The 17,801-nt window shown below is 43.4% G+C and overlaps 1 protein-coding gene across 3 annotated transcripts in view; it reads right to left on the reverse strand.

Moving 5' to 3' along the window:
• Prmt3 (protein arginine methyltransferase 3) overlaps window positions 1-17,801 on the reverse strand; it is a 98,793-nt gene that overhangs the window by 22,909 nt on the left and 58,083 nt on the right. For all 3 annotated transcript variants that reach the window (XM_029479452.2, XM_021168526.3, XM_029479453.2), the window contains one exon: window positions 16,667-16,753. In XM_029479452.2, the coding sequence (XP_029335312.1) occupies window positions 16,667-16,753 (87 nt within the window). The remainder of the gene's footprint in view (window positions 1-16,666; window positions 16,754-17,801) is intronic.

Here is a 17,801-nt window from a genome sequence, read left to right on the forward strand (position 1 = left end):
TGGTTCACACAGCCTGTGTGACACAGGCAGCTCTGGGGATGGGGCCTTTCCATCCACTCTTTCTTTGTGGCTAACACAAGACTCTGGAAACAGCAAACTGCTGAGGAAGGTAGAGCTCTGCAGTCAGGGTACACAGGCACAGGTGATGTGGGGATCTACCACTGGAATGAGCTCTGCAATGTGGGGCTATTCAGGCTGAGACCTTTACATATGAAATCTGCACTAAGCCAGAAATTAAATCACAGGACATCTACAAATGAGAGGATTGGTGGAAAACTCAGTGAGGGGGCAGAAAAATGTTTCCTTAGGTGACTACTGATTGGAGAAACAATCAGAACACACTACTGGGTGGCAGGCACGCCCAATGTGTGACCACAGTGTACTTGCGAAGATGCTCACCAGGGATGGCAGGTGACAACTTTGGATTATTTGTCTGCTGTATTTGTCTATACTGACATTTCTAAAAGAAACATCAGCTATAGGAAACAGATAAATGTGAATACTATTCCTTCTACCTGTAACATTATACAGATCTATACTTCAACCACCACCCTTGTGTCTCAGCTATCCCCAAAGGCTGGGCCAATCAATTAGCTCCTTTGTAGAAAAAAAAAAAAAAAAGGACTGACCTGGAAGAGTCACTTCTACCCCAGTTAACACCCCCACAATAACATTTTTCAATGAAGAGGGAGCAGAAAGAGGGAAGAGAAAGAGCTGATAAGGACTTTTCTTATGTCTGAGATACATGAAAAAGAAAAAAGAAAAAAAAAATAGAAATCACAAAGAAAACCATTTCTCTAACTCTGCTTTTTATAAAAGCAGACTGCCAATCACCTGGCAGGACAGTTGCAATGATGTCAGAATGCTTGTCTAAAGAGGGATCTAAAAGTACAAAGATACCTTGGAACTGTCTGTAACCCAAGACAGCTGCCTATGGATTTTAGCAAAAAAAAAAAAAAAAAAATCAAACATGAAGCTAATCTGCCTATCCTACCATAAACAGTGAAGGAGCTACTGATGAGCTTGGGTAACAAAAATGAAGAAGGAAGAAACATTTGTGTTGCTTCAGTGACCAGCATTTGGAAGCCTCTTGACCTGCTCCGCTTTCTGGAAACTGCACCTACCTCTGCTTCCTCAGACTTGTCTTCTCAGTAGCAGCTGGGGACTGAGACCTCAGAGACATGAGAGGACTTAGGGAAAGATGAACAGTATCTGCAGACAGCCTGCTCTTTAGTGAGCTTCCCCAGGACCGAAAATACAGAACACACTGGCTGTCGAAAGCCAAAGGGGGATTTTCTGGGCTCCCGTTTGAGACAGGGTCTCATGTAGCTCAGGCTGGCCCTGAACATGTTCTTCATGTCTCCCTTCTTATTAGCTATTTAGTAATCTGTCCTTATCGTGTTTTATTTATTATCTATTTATTTTAATTTCAGTTACTCAAGATCAACTGTAGTCTAAAAATAGTACATAAAACATTCCAGAAATAAGCAAACTGAAAGTAGCTTCCTATAGTATTCCCAGTGTCCCAGTCATTGCTGCCGCCCTTTCATTTTGCTTTGGATGTATGTCACTTTACTGGAGCCGTGCATGTACGTGCAGACAGTACATGGGATACATTGGTTTGGGTACTGTCTGGAGTTTCAGGCACCGAGGGCATTACTAGAGATGTAGTTCTAGAGACACAAAGAAAAGACTCAACCTGCAGTTGTGGAAGCCAGCTGAACTATGGCTGGACCTTGTATTTCTGCAGGGCCATTTGGGCAGAGTGCTGTTTTCAATCAAATGTCAGCTGCTTTATGAACAAAACTGTTCTGTCTAGAAACTGCTTTTCAATTACAGTTGCCGCCACCATGGCAGGATGTCTTAGGTACTTGAGTGTTAATTTCCCCCACCAACCCTCAGATGGGTTTCTCTGTGTAGCCCTGGCTGTTCTGGAACTCTCCGTAGGTCAGGCTGGCCTCAAACTCAGAGATCAATCCTCCAGCCTCTGCCTCCTAAGTGCTGGGATTAAAGGCGTGCATCAGTACACCTGGCTCCAGGTGCTAATTTCAATCAACAATCACTACAAAGAACTGGAACTATGACTTTTAGCTAATAGCAGTAAATGACTGGAGCTGAGCTTCCCAAGCACATGGGGATATCAGGTGGCTCAGAAGGCAGGCACAGAACACATATCTTGTCAGCAGCAGCACTGGGGACTGCTTGGGTGGAAGAGTCATAAAAATCAAGTATCAAAAGTAGCTGACTAATCTACAAAGTCAGGGTCATAATTATATCATGCCCCCACCACGGTGCTATATCAGTCAGAAAAACTTGTAGCTACAAGTCTCTGAGGCTGAGAGGGAGAATGGGCAGCCACCAATAACCACCATAGTGAAAAGTGAGACTGAAATGATGACAGCAGGAGAGGAAAGATTGGCCAACAGTGAGTTCTAGGACAGGTGACCACTCTTAACATTACCAGAATCCTGAGTCTGCCATTTGAGGCACATGAGGAAGTGAGAGTCAGTGTGTGGCCTTATAGTACAGAACATTCCCGAGCACCAGAACACGGTTTCACAGGGCGCTGGCTCAAGCCTCGTGTGGGGGTCACAGAGCAAAGCAGTTATAAACAGAATCATTTAAAAAAAGAAAAGTTTTTAAGCCACATTTTTTGCTTGTTTACTTTGTATGCATAAAAGTAAACAGTTCATTTTACACTCAGACACTTGAGGAATAATGGCTTAGAATTAAACAAATGACTTTTTCATGTGTGTCAGAGAGGCGGGTCTTTTTACAAAGGGACACCCATGTGCACAAGGAAGAAAACAGCGGCCAATGAAATGAAGTCAGTCTAGACTGTATGAGGAAGAAGGAAATTAAAAATCATCATGATCGCTATCACCTGCAGGGGGTAATTCATCATTTCTGTTCCTCTCTGGTATCATGTTCCACCAGCGTGTGGTTACAGCAGATACAATTAGGCAGCTGGCCACAGACGTGGGGGATAATGTGCTTTTGATGGAGTTTATTCAAGCATAGAGAAACAGAGCTTGTAATCCATGCGGCAGGATCTCTGCAGCAAAAGCATAATTCATCTGCTGTGGAGTATTTCTTTCAAAATCTCAACACTGAATTTAAACGCCAACAGATGAAGGGTCTGAAGCAAGCAGCAGATAATGCAGGGGGGAGGTGTTAGAGCTTATATTGTAATACATAAACACGCAAAACCACAAACTCGGTGACACGGCGGCTGAGCAGACACTGGAGCTGTGATGACTGGCACAGAAACCAGCAAATGTGAGAGCTACAGCTCCCTCCCCAAGCTAACTATGCCTTAAATTATAGACTCTTTCTTCTTCAATTAATTTCTATTTTATCCCAAGAGTGGATTTGCATCTCTGTTGCTGTTGTGGTCCCTCTAGGGGACAATGCATGCTAAGTGCTCTGCAACTCCCAAGGGGCAATGCCAGACCGAGTGGTGTTTAGAAATGGACTGAACAACATGGAAGACAGCACAACACACAAAATGCCTCTTTCTGCAAAAACTCACTACAATACTGACTTATCCCCAGATAACGGCTGGAAGGCCTTTTCAGGTTTAGATCATATCCTTCTGATTTAAAATTGCTTATTAACATGATTTTAGGAACAAATTGAATCAAATCTTCAGAGTCCAGGGCTGCTTTTTGGAAAAAAAAATCTGATTATGTGGGCACTGGTATTCTTGCTTCAGTCTCCTGAGTAACTAGGTCTAAGGCATGTACAACTAGCTCACATAAACACAAATACCTATCACCTATTACCTAAACACACCGAATTGTACACTCTTCTGGCCTCTAAATAAAAGCTTTTGCTTTATATATTATTATTTTACCTTTAAAAATACTATTACTATTTGGTTCTTTGGAAACAGGATCTCAGACAACACAGACTGGTCTTAAACTCACTAACCTCCTGATCTTGCTACCTCTATCCTACAAGTTCTGGAATTATGTCACCCATGCAGAAAAATAACTGGAGAGTACAATGCAGTGAGCTTTAAAGTCAACTACAACTGTGAAATTCATATTCAATTGAGAAACAGAAAACAGTCAGGTGTGATGGTGCATGCCTTTGATCCCAGTACCTTGGAAGCAGAAGCAGAAGCAGGTGGGTCTCTGTAAGTTACAGGGCTGCCTGCTCCATATAGTGGGTGTCAGGCCGGCTAGAGCAACAAATGAGACTGTCTAAAAAAAATAAACCAAAAATGTCATCCTAGATGTTCTTGCACATGAAGCCAGCCTTAGATATCCCTGTACCAAAAGAAACCACTGCCCTACTTTCCAAGGGTTCAGGCTAGCTTCTCCAGCACACACATGAACAGAAATAGGACCATAAATCATTTGGTCTTTTGTGTCTGTCTACTTTTCCCTGAGCTTGCCTGTGCTGTTATTATAAAACGCATGTGAACATGGCTTCTCAAGAACGGCTTCTGTGCTGTACTCATTCTCTCTGTTGCTCCTATGCTGACTGAAACTTTAGGCAGAAAGACTTGAGACGGAGAACTGGTATAAGGAATTTCCTCAGCCTGTGCCAGTAGACCCTCTGAAAGCTGTGAGGTTTCTCAGTAACGCAGCAGGTTTTTTATGCTAACACTAGAGGCTGCTGGGTACACTCTGAGTGAGCATTCCTGCTGCTTCCTTCATCCTCATCACTGTCTGTAGGTTTAATCTGCATTGTACCACTTCTTCATTCTTTGATACAGAATCCCCCGTAGCTCAGGATAGCCTTGAACTATGCAGCTAAGAATAACCATGAACTCCTGATCCTTTGAGGTTACAGGCATGCTTTCTCTATCATTTCCTGGATCCACCTCAGCTTGTTACTCATTCTTCCTGCATTTTCATGATCATTTGTAGCTGTGGTTGACCTGGATGGAACTCACTACTTGAAACAGCCTGGCCTCTAACTTAGAGACCCACCTGCCTCTGTCTCCCGGGTGCTAGGATTAAAGGCATGCATGCACCACCTAGCTGTTTTCTGTTTCTTAATTTGAAAATGAATTTTACAACTGTAGTTGGCTGGAGAACTCACTGCATTGTTAACAGCACCATCAACTGTGCGATACAATAACACCTTCTTTCCTTGGGTGTTTCCAGGGTTACTTCATCATAGCAATAGGAATGGCAGCAAGGACACATCTTGTCCTTGCATCTCTTGAGTTATTTTCTTTTGGCATAAAGCCCATCTCACAAATCCTTTTAACACTGCTGTATGCAGATCTGCTGCTAACTTGTACTGTATTGAGCTTTAGAATGTCTGGTTCTAGCCGGGCTTGGTGGCGCACGCCTTTAATCCCAGCACTCGGGAGGCAGAGGTAGGCGGATTTCTGAGTTCGAGGCCAGCCTGGTCTACAGTGTGAGTTCCAGGACAGCCAAGGCTACACAGAGAAACCCTGCCTCGAAAAACCAAAAAAAAAAAAAAGAATGTCTGGTTCTTTTTCATATTGGGTACCTTATTTTTTAAACATGTTTTAAGCTCTTTTCTCCTGAACATGCCAAGTCTAGCTGATTTAATGTCTATTTGGACAAAATAGTACCTGTGGCAGCTAGAGCTGACTTTAATCCCCTCCTGTTTCACCTGATTCTTGGTCCATGTTGTTTTCTGTATTTTTAAATCACTGACTGCTTTAGAATATGTTCTATACACTAAGCTATTTTTAAATTGCCAGTAGAAATCATTTTAGGTGTATAAGAATAATCTTCTAGAAAGGTGTTTTAATCTATTTCAGATATGCCCGGGGAACTAGCAACTCAACACTGTTGTAGAGCACTACTGGGGATCCAGATCCCTTGGATCATTCAGGGGCTGCGAAGCTGGCTGCAGTCGTGACAGCTCTCTGGTGTCTGCTCTGTCCTGTTCTGATGTCAGTCTTTCAGGATTCCCATTACAAAGTCTTAGGAAGACAAGTACACCTTATATTTGCTAGGGTAGAGGCTACCAGAGGGGCAACATGAAGCTGCTTGGCTGCTTCAAAGTGGCAGTACCTGCGGGACAGAAGCAGCCAAGTCTGACTTCTTTGGGTCTTCCTTCCCTCTCCACATCACCTTTGTTTTCTTCCCACTCTCTATGTGACAGGGTCCCACCTACTGTTGGTCATCCTCAGACTCACTAGGTAGTGGAAGATCTGCACTTCTGATTCTTCTGTCTCTACCTCCCCATTGCCAGAATTACAGCCTGGCTTATGCAGTGGGGAGGGAGCCTGGTCTCCTCGTGTGCTAAGAAGGTACTCTACTAACTGAGCTACATCCCTAGTCCCTCTTTGGGCTTTTTTTGTTATAAGTCTTGGATAGTCTAGTGAAACTCTAATACATATATAAAATTCTCCAGCATTCAGCATTTCAGCCTCCCCCTTTTGTGCTGTCCTCAGAAAGAGGGCCTTCTGTTTACAGTCCCTGCACAAGAGTCAGATCCTTCATTGCACTGCTTTTCCCCACTTAAGGCTTCTACTTGTACTTCCATCTAGCCTTCTCTTACCACCATGTAGACTGTGATCCACACTGACTGTCCCCCATTCCCTGCACGAGCACTCACCGTGCTCAGCATGCTGTTTGTTCAGTTGTAGAGACAGCAGAGACCCCTCCTTCTGTGCTCAGCTGTACCCTGAGCTGCCTAAACTCTAGCACGGGGAAATGCTGAATAACAGCGTGCAGTTAAGATGTTACGATGTACTTGCTCACAGGGGCCATAGCAGTTTCCTTTTGGTTCATTAACTGTAGTCTAACTGTCACTGATAAACAGAGGCATGCTCAGGTCCTCCCTGCTTTGTGTTTCTTATAAGTTTATACCTTTAAACTTAAAACCAATGCGAATGCAAACTAGTTCACAGAAATAATCTCTGATGTCTAGACCAAAGAATCATAGTGCATAGTCACCAGAAAATGCAGAATTACCAAGGTCTTACATAAGGACAATTAGCATGGAGGTGTCAGCCACAAGTGGCACATTTTTTATGAGCCCATTCTCAATTTGCATTATAGAATACAATGCTTGTGGCATCTCCTGAAGGAACATCTTGGGTACAGAGGCTAAACTGCCCTGAAAGAATGTTCTGTTTGTGCTTGCATTTATAGTCTTGCAGCTCACTGCTTCTTTAGGCCTCTAGCTCCTGCTCCTTCTACACCATCAGCTTCTCATGATGGTTACATTCTTCATGTTGCTCTTCAATGTTGTCCAAACATTATTCATGCAAGAGTCCACATTCCATGTCTAGCTTCTCAAATGGAAGAAAATATGATCAGTGGTAGGGAATATTTTGTTTCAAACAACATAGCGTACCAAGCAGAAGGTTGAGCTTAGACCCAAAGCAAGCCAAGTACCATGGCCCCCACCTGTGGTTCCTGTCCAGGAGGCTGAGGCAAGGGGATTGCAGGAGGGCAGTTTGCAGGCCTGCCTGGACTACAAAGCCAGCTCTGGATGAGTGCCAGCATCATAGCCAACACCCAAAGCATCACAGACAGAAAGGAGGTGGCTATGGACTGCTGCAGGTCTTCAAACAGAATCCCACTAAAACTCCTTGGGGCAGATGATCAAGTTCCAAAGATATTCAGACAGATGACAGGCACAGGAGTTACTTTCTTTCCCCTTCCTCCCCATCCCATCTTCTTTTAGAGAGGTCTTACTATGTAGACCAGGCTGTCCTTGAACCCACAGAGAGCCACTGGCCTCTGTCTCCTCACCATTCTGGGTTTAAGATTTTTCTTTACATGCCTCTGCCTATGAAGACTAGTCTCTTGTACTCAAGGGCAAATTCCTTATGACTATTTAAACCAGATGGAGTAAGTGCCATCTAGGCCACAAAGGCCTAAATCCCTATAAGCAAATCAATGTGTTAAAAATGAAATAAAAATCAAACATTCTTTCTCTGAAAACATGGTGTTAGCTCTAAGATGGCACAGAACCACAACCGCGGCACTCAGAGGTTGAGCATGATTCTTAGTGAACTGTGGCTGGCTAGTGTGGGCAACACTGAGAGCCTGTCCAAAGACCAGCAAATAATGCCCAGCAGGAAAGTGTAAGGGAACAACTGGGTCACAAATTAAGCACTGTCCGTGTGCCAGGCACAGCAGAACATGTGTGCACGTGCTAGAGGAGCTTAGTGCCATCACTTCCACTTACGAAGTGAAAAGCTCAGAGAAAATGGGCCCAATATAGGTAAAAGTTTAAGGTCTGCTCAGAACCACAGCGCTGCTCTAACTCCTCTATGAGAACAGAAAGATGGACTGACTCACTGTAAACACTATAAACTACTATAAGCACCATAGGCAGGTAACTTTGAGTTATCTGCTTTTTCTGCAACAGAAACTTAGTTTCCAGTTCTTGACTCATATTTCCATGAAGATTGATGCTCCTGTCAATACCCACACTCATGTGAGATATCTGACAACATCAGGCACTGACAGATTGGAGGGCCAATATTCACGATGGTTTCTGTCATCACTCCAGGGATAGGAGCCTCTATCAAACAGGAAAACACCTGATCAAACTCACTTACCATCACAATCGAGCACTGCCCACAGGTGGATGGGGCAGGGCAGCGGGCCTTTTGACACATTAAAAGGGAACCTGCTACTATTGACTAATAGATACTCCACCCTTACACTGTGTTTGAGCCTGTGTGAATACTCTGACACTGCTGAGTCCCAGTATGACCTCGTCCCACCTACAGTCAAAGTAGCAGCTTTCAACACACAGGCTGTTTCAGAGCAAATGACGGTGTGATGTCTCTCACAGTACAGTTCTTCAGTCTGCAAATGTAGAACTCTATCCTGATTCCACAGACAAGTCACTCTCAGCTTCAGAGCTACCTACTTGTGGACTTTTAATTCTCTCTGATGATGTGTAAATAGCGAGTTGAACGCTTTGGGCTACTCCCATCATTCTAGTCAAAGATAACACATGGCAGAGCTAACACGATGTAGGAAAGATATCTGACCTTTTAAAAATTAAGATTTGTTCATCACAGAGTTTCCAGGAGAAAATGAACTGAGTGGCTTGAACAGTGGAACTGCAGATGAAGCGAGGGACTTTAACAATGTCTAAACTCTAACAATGTTAGAGTGCTGTGTGCTGGGGTGTCAGAGTCAAGCACCACTCTCCTGGCTCCTTATGAAGACCACAAGTAAGTACAGTTTAGCAAGATGCTATAATGCAGAAGCATGTGAGGGATAAGGAATGGAAAAATGGCCATTGGCCAGGCTTGCTTGGGGCAGAGAAATCATCTGCACTTTGGTAGTTCCTGTTCCTAGGGACTCCACTTGAATGTTCAGTTGTTGCATTCCATATGCACACGATGCTGCCTAAATAGACTCGCCAATAAGAAATTTTCCAAAAATCTTAGCAAGCAGCATAGGTGAAAAACACACCTGTCAATGGCAATATTTATAAGCTTTGTCAAACAGTGTCAACATCATTAGAGAAAGAGTTTCAAAATAGCTTTCCACAAAATGGTTACAATGTAACTCATGGGTTGGGATCAGAACAAGCCCTGGTTGGTAGGGCACACTACAGCACTCCCCTTACACAGGTCAAAAGGCACATATCAGCAGTCAAACTTGGGATCCTCGCCTCTTGTCTGTTCTCCTGTTTCTGTCTCAGTGCTGCAGTTCTTCAAGCTTCACCCGAGGAAGCCATCTTCTGGCTCTGTGGCTTTATTCTGCTGCCTTTCCTTCATGCCATTACTGATGTCGTCCTCTTGGCTTTATCTCGTTACTTTCTGGGTATGTTCAGTTTCCCACCACCTCCTTTTAAACTGCCCGTGTCAATCATGGTCATCTCTTGGCTATGCTAGTGGGCCAGTCTACCCACCAGCTGTCTGTTTCCACTCTGGTCCCTTCAGCTCCACATTCTGGTAAAGTTCTTTTCCAAGAGCTCTTGACCATCTATCCCTTGGCTGACAGAGCATCTTAATCACTTCTCATTTCAGTAAGAGGAAAGCACAGTGCAGCAGACAATCTTGAAGGTTCGCCACCTCTGTAAACACAATGGTCTACAGGGTCTACATTCTTTCCTAAAAATTAACACATATTTCCTTGCCTGCTGAGTTCTCTGGGGCATGCCTAGCTGCACTGAGTGACCTGCTATCCTCTGCAGACCTCCATTATCCCACCACCTTTCCACTACTCATCACCTTCATCAGAGCTGCTGAGCAGGACACATACAGGCTAGAGTCCCATCCACACCCATCTTCTCTGTCCACTGAGTACTCTGGGGCACCCCCAGCTTCCCTGAGCAGCGTGCTATCACAATGGACCCCCATTCTCCTGCCATCTCTTAGCCCACCTTTATCAAACCTGCTGATCTGAAACCATACAGTCCAAGGATATCCATCAGAGTCCTGCCACAGCTAAGATCAAAACGTCAAGTGACAGCACATGCTGTCGAGGATGTAGAGCAAGAGGAACACTCTTCCATTGCTAGTAGGAATACAAACTTTTACAACCACTTTGGAAATCAATTTGGTGGTTTCTCAGAAAACTGGAAGTAGTTCTACATCAAGACCCAGCTATACCACTCCTGGGCATATACCTAAAAGATGCCTACTGTACCACAGGAACACTTGTTCACCTACGTACATAGCAGCTTCATTCCTAATAAGCAAAAACTATAAACAACCAAATGTTCCTCAACTGAAGAATGGATAAAGAAAATTTAATACATCTACACAATGGAATCTACTAAAACCAAAGACATCATGAATTTTCATTACCATTTATTTACCCTAAGTTCTATTAAGTGCTTGGATTTAAAATAAACTGCAGTATGAGGCAACAAGAAGACCGAAATAAATAACTCTTACACATGCATCGGAATGCACTTCTGTGACTTTCACAGCTGTAGAGGCTGATGAGAAATAGGCCTTTCTATTTCTATATGAAGAGACACCTCAGCAGGTAAAGGTGTTTTTGGTCAAGCCTGATAACCCAAGTCCAGTGTCCAGAAAGCTCATGGTGAAGGAGAGAGTCAACTTTTACAGTTGGTTCTCTGAGGTCTTGTTAAAGTAGATAAACATCACAAAACAAGTGAAAATGCAAATAGCATTCTCCCTGCCTCTGTTTTGTCATCCATACTTTTCAGAATGCTGCCTGGCAAGCACGATGAGACATCTGAGGACACTCTGCTATATGAGTGTTCAAATACAAACACCGGCTTCTGGCAACTAGCACCCAGCATCAACTAGTATTCAGCAAGTTACTGCCATCTCACAACATGCCTCTCTAAACAGGACATATTAGGCAATGACAGTGTCCTTACCACATTCCACCAAATTCTCAGTAATTCTTTGGTGTTGGCTGTGAACACAGAACTACCTGTTCAGCTCACTGCAAACCCGACGCCTCCAGCTCTTAGCACAGGTCAGTACCTCAGAACGATGCTTAGGAACAGATACGGGAACACAGGAGGAGCAGAGACCAGAATCAGGCTCAAGGCTAAGTGGAAGGCATGGTCATCCTGACAAAGACACCTAACTGCAGCAGAGGAGTCCATGAGAACCACTCTCCCCCAAACATAAACAATCGTTAAGGCAGCCTATAACAACATCTGCCAGCTGTCTCCCTGAAATCTGTGACGCAAGTTTAAGACAAATCTGACCATTTCTAAGCAGCACAGATGTGTTTTAATAATTAGTTTGTTTTGCTGATTAGCTTTGCAAGGTCAAAATTAGGTCAGCCTATACCATGGAGTGCCAAGTGCTGATTTACTACCAGGGAATGAGTTTGGAATTAGCTGGTTACCACCATCAGATTTGTCAAAAGCCCTGAAAAAAAGATTTGAAGAACAATTGCAAAGAAACGGGATCCTTTCATAAGCCATTAGAAAAATGTAAAGCTTGATTAAAAGATAAAACAAAACAAAACAAACGACTCCATGGAATCACTGAGGTTTGACGGTAGACATTTTAAAGTTTATTCTCATAGCAGTGTTATTTGCTTTGAGAGGCTGAACAGCTAGCTTGAAGGCTTGTCTTGACTCAGTACCAAGGTCAAAACTTGTACTCTTAAAATAGCTCCCAGCTACTTAATAGGCACATCATGGAGAACTACACCAGGCGGTAGCATGAGTTTTAGCTCCTGCTTATCCTGCTTCATGTACTCTTGATTTTTTTTTTTTTTAACCTTTAAATTAAAACTCTAGACATGGAGGCAGATTTCTAGCAGACACTTTCTGATTAGGCCTCAGGAGACCTTCAATTCTGCCTAGCCACACTGACCAATCAGCTTTCATTAAGATCACAGCTGAGGAGAATTCAGGCTACACTTCCTCCAGGCAGCCTTCCCTACCTGCTGGGCCCCAACCTCTGAGGCTACAACACTGGGAACCCCTCAGCACTGCTAAGAGAAGGAAAAGCACAAGTCATTTATGGGAAGCAGAGGATGATGCCAGGAACGGTGACCTTGAATTTAACTCTGGATCTCGGAGTAAGAAACCAACTGAGTAAGGAACAAGAATGTCTTTGTTTGAACATTTCATAAGCACTAAGCATGCTTTAAAAGGGCAACCTCTTCAGACAATGAACTTACATATGAATGGCATATTAGATATGTCTGAGATAACTGATGGAAAAAAACCTAATAAATAACTAATGAAAAACCAGACAGGAACCCTGGATGCTAAGTCTAAACTAATTTCAGAGAGGTATGTTTCTATATCACAAAGAAACAGTCCAGCATTGGCTTCTGAGCTGAGGACAAATGCTGGGGACCCAGACCTGGGTCTCTTGGGAAATCTGGAAAAGCCCAAAGGCAGAACCTGTATTCTCTGTTAGCAAGTCTGTCACTGTCAGGCATAGGATGTAATTGTGTGATTCTTAGCAGTGCTCAGACCCTAGGCCTCAAACATGGATCACCACAATTCACTGCCACAAGGAAAGACCTCACCATTCTGTTCTCCATGTCTCACAAGCTCTTCCAAGACAGATGTTAGTAGTAGTAAGAGACCTTCATTTAGGTCTTTTAGCCTACTTATAAGTAATAGCATATTAACTAGTTCAGTGAGAACTTTTCCCAGAACAGAGGCTGCTGGGTGTGGTCACACGCTTCCTGTATCCTATTACTTGAGAGCAAACACAGGACTACTGCAAGCTCAAAGCCAGCCTGGGCTCTTAGTAAGACCCTGGCTCAAGAAAGAGTGAGAGAGCAAGACGGAGAAACAGGGAAGTCAGGTAGCACTCAGCCTTCAGGGAGCACTTTGAAGCTCACCATTTGCCTACCAACTCTTCAACAGTCCAATCCTGATGGGGACTTTTCTCTGGATGAAACCTCATCCTAGTGACACACCCTGCACATTCTGCCTCTGTATCCCTTCCACAGGTGCTGGTCAGACAGTCAGGGCAGCAAACTGTCAACCTGGCTTTATTCTACTATATAGTAACTATCATAATTTTTTTCACTTAAAATTTGTTTGTATTAATGTGTGTGTCTGTATATGGTATTTGCACATATGTGAGAATGTCAGGTGTGAATGGGTGCCCAGAGATGCCAGAAGAAGGTGTTGGATCTCTTGGAGCTGGACTTACAGAGTTGTGAGCTGTCATGTAAGTGCTGGGAACAGAACTCAGGTCCTCTGCAAGAGCAGTCAGTACTCTTAACCACCGAGCTCCTTTCCTAGTTCATTAATAATTGTATTAAGCATGAAATAGAACTGGGAAGCTCATAAACAGAAGAAAAGCAAGAGAAACATAGTTAGGGCTGGCTTCAAGAGGCAGCAAATATAGAACTTAAAAATGATTGTAATCATGGTGAAAGAGGGACTGAAGAGATGTTAGGAGCAGCACCACTAGTGAAGAGCACTTGACTGCTAATCCAGAGGTCCTGATTTCAAGTCTCAACAAACATATGGAGGCTTACAACCATCTTTAATGGGACCTGATGTCCTCTTCTGGTGTGCACAAAGGCAGAGCTTTCATTCATACATATCTTGATTAAAGAGAAAAAACATTAAAACTGGTGCTTTAAAAAGAATTGGCTTTGTTTGAGGCAGATCTCATACCAGGCTAGGCAAGGCTCAATCTTGCAGTAATACTCCTGCCTCAGTCTCCTAAGTGCTGAGATTAGAGGCACATGCACCATGCCCAACTGAGATGTTCTTCTATATTGGTGAAGGGTCTGCAGAAACTGTACTGTAAACTCCCCTGTCACAGTAAGAAAGCCTATAGGTATGCAATGATATTAAAGGCAAACTTGGAAGACACAGATGAGCCTGGGAAGATGCTCTCCAGGAATCAGCACTTGATGTATAAGCAGAGACCTGAGCTGAGGCCCTAGCTCAGCTTTATCAAGAAGAAACCTGAGCATAGCTGTGTACGTCTTATAGTAGCACTGGGAGGGAGAGGCAAATGGATCTACCTTGGCCTCACCATAGCTTAGAAGCTGAGTTTTGGCTTTAATGAGAGACTTTGTTACAAGGTAGCCTGAAGGCAAGTGAGGAAGACACCCAGTGTCCTTCTCTGGGGCATGCACATGCACACATGCACACACACACACACATACACAAACCCAATGTCCTTCTCTGGGGCATGCACATGCACACATGCACACACACACACACACACACACACACACACAATATAGATAAAAACAAACAGCAAAAAACTAGAATTTATAAGATGAAGCTACTTGTTTTAGTTTTATACTTAACAAACTTTAGTAAATTAAAATTGCTTAGAAATGTTCATTCTGTGTTTATCTGTGGGCTAGAGAGGGGGTTGTGCAAAGAAAAGGTGTCCGCTCATGGAAGGCTCTAACCACCCTGAGCCCTATCAGCCCGCACCACACATGCTGTGGAAATTAAATCCAAGGGGTATTCTTGTTATTTTGAAAAATCCAATTTTCTCTAGTTTTTTAATTAGACCACAAATTTGGAATCTCATTAGAAGACAAATGGTTGTGCATATATTTAAACACGCTTAACTTCTTAGAAACTGTCTACCTTGTCGCTATGTAGTCTGTTTCAGAATGAGAAATCCATAGACTTTATTCCTTTTACTTAAAAGCAAGGAACAAGCTCCTGCTCTCACTCCCCAGCCCTCTACCTCCACCAACACTGTCACCAGGGCTGTCTGTCACCAGCTCACTGGCTCTGCCTATCACCAGTACTGCTCAAATAGAAGCGGAACAATTCTAATCAGATACCCATACTCTGAAATATGTCTGCACTGGATTATTCTTCATGAACACAGGGGCTGCCTCAGAAACTATGTTTATACAATAGCTCCAGAGTACAGAGGGGTCATACAGACACAAAGGTGAGTCAGGCTGTAAATGACAACGCTCACTCATGTCAGGCTCCTGATCACGTGAGTGTGTGATGAAGGAACAGGTTTGTTGGAAATGCAGATGCTTAACCAAACATCTCAGTCCTCTCCAAGAGATGGGATTTAAAAACTCTAAGATCTATTTTCTTCTTAAAAGGACTTTCTAGTTATTATATGAGTGCAGATCAGGGGCAACTTGAGAAATCAATCTCACCTTTCACTTTTATGAGTCCTGAGAATTGAGCCCTTTACCATCGAAGCCAGGACTCCAGCCCAGGATTTCCTTTGTATTTGCTGCAAAGGAGAGATGCATGGCCTACTTCCTCACCTAAATCTAGCTCTGTCTTGGTCTGACTGCACAAGGATTCTCCGTTCAACAGCTGCTGGAATACTGGTTTGCCATGTCTAGAGTGCAATGCATTTCACCTGTTTCAGATGCATTTGTAGTATGGCTTCCTGTGGGCCTGCACTGTCTTATGTGTTAAGGCTTCCTCATCTTTTGGTGAATCGGACAATCCCACCAAAGAACAAGGTTTTTTAGGGGTCAGGGAAAAGGTAGAACATTTTGTGCATGTAAAATCTGAGAGCAGTTTCCACTCCTCATCAGTACAATGCAGCACCCTAGACCAAGCCAACCTAAATGATCATAACAACTGAGTATCAGAATGTTTTATGCACACGTGCTCAAGGACTGCCACCCTCCTGTCATCATAGGAAGAGTATCAGAAATTCTGTGATGAGACATTCTCAGAGGCATTAACATGCTACATAGGAATACCTGCCTCTCCGTTGAAACTTCTCACAATTTCCTGAAAGCTTGGGCTTACATGGCCTGGATTCCTCCACACAAGTATGCTGTCCCTACAGAGATAGAACTAGGCTACACAGTGAGACTCCGTCTCAATAAACAAACAGACCTACATCCCGGGTCAAATGCGTATTTGGATCCACCTATCATTTTACATCTAAATTAGGTGTGGGGACCTACTGGGAGGCATACAGCAAGAACTTTTGTTTTTAAAGATAAAATGGAAAGTTCTCCATTAAGTATGATAGATAATAACCTAAAAAGGAAAGAAAAATAAAAAAACCAAGATTACCCACGTCTGTCTACTAACTTAACTAACTGTAGGAGACATGGCTGTCTAGTGCGGCCATCCTTCACCTCCTGAGGGCTGAGACATCAAGCACTCATCACCATACCCAGCTGCAGTGACTTTTCTGAATTCTACTCGTCTATTAAGCAGATCTGTCCAGTGATAGCAAAGGCAAAGACAGTCTGTCAATGGCAATAGCTGTTTTCATTTATCACAAGCCTGGTAATTAATTCATTACTCTGCCAATCAACTACACTGCCAATGAGATCTGTGGAAGCGGGAAGGGTCAGCTTACCGTGCACATGGCCGTCTTTGTGGTTCTCAGGGTAAAATCTGAAGAAAACTCCAAGTCTGAGATAGACGTGGTGTGGCAGTCTATGTGCTTCCCATCCATCGGAAAAGAAAAAGAAAAAGATCAGTAAACAGGAGCAGCACAGCCTGGCTGAGCTAAGACAGCTGCAAACCAGTGTTTCCTAACTCCTAACCACACACCATTCTGAGGGTTCTTTCCAAGCTAAAGGAGTATTAACAGTTAGCTAACGTTTATCAAGTTGGTATCTCCTACTTTGATTTCCTGTAAGCAATAATATCTTTGAAACCATGCTTTGATCTATCTTCCATTTTGCTGACATACTAAAGACTTCCAAATTTAAAACCTAGTGTTCTGTGCTTGATCCAAGATCATCTTGCATACTATCACTACACACTACCCACATCTGCTGTGTTCCCAGTTATGACATTAATCTTCTTAGAGGAAATGGTAACTTGAAAACACATGCTGGTGAAGGGAAAGACTGTCAGGAAATTCACCTCTCAATGTATTTAAAGGTGTTTCTTGAATAGCATGAAAAGCCACAATAATTCAAACCAAACAGTAGAACTGAAGATTCATCTTTGAAAGAAACAGCCCATTTCTTTGTGTTCTGTCCTGGCTTAAGTTCTCCAGGTCACTTTAGGAAGGGGTGGCAAGTGACAGAATTTATAGCCATAGCCTGGGACATTACTCTCTTTACAATAGTTGAAAAAATGTTTTAAAGAAAGTTATAGTGTAGGGGGCTTTTAGGTTTAGGAAGAATGGGAATAAACAACACTGAACAGGCAAGTTCGATATCACAGAGCATCCACTAAACACGTTGGAGTTTCAGTCTTAAACCACAGTAGTTTAAAGGATCAAGCAAAGTCAACACTCCCTCTCCCTACTTCCTCCTGCTCTGCAGTAGAGCCAAGGTGGCAGTAACTGTTCTCCTCTGCTCTGATTCAAACAGCTCCACATGCCTCCTCCTACCAGGGTACCAGAGCATGAAGCAGGCCCACAGGGCCATCAGTGCACCAGGGCACCCAGCAGCTCCACAGTTAATCAGATCTGCTTGTTGAGGAGTCTGCTTTGTGCAGAGAATAACTATGTATTACAAAGGAAGGAGACACTGCCC

This window comes from Mus caroli, unplaced genomic scaffold, assembly GCF_978045245.1.
Source record: "Mus caroli unplaced genomic scaffold, Mus_caroli_1 scaffold_8, whole genome shotgun sequence".
In the NCBI taxonomy this organism is placed as follows: domain Eukaryota; kingdom Metazoa; phylum Chordata; class Mammalia; order Rodentia; family Muridae; genus Mus; species Mus caroli.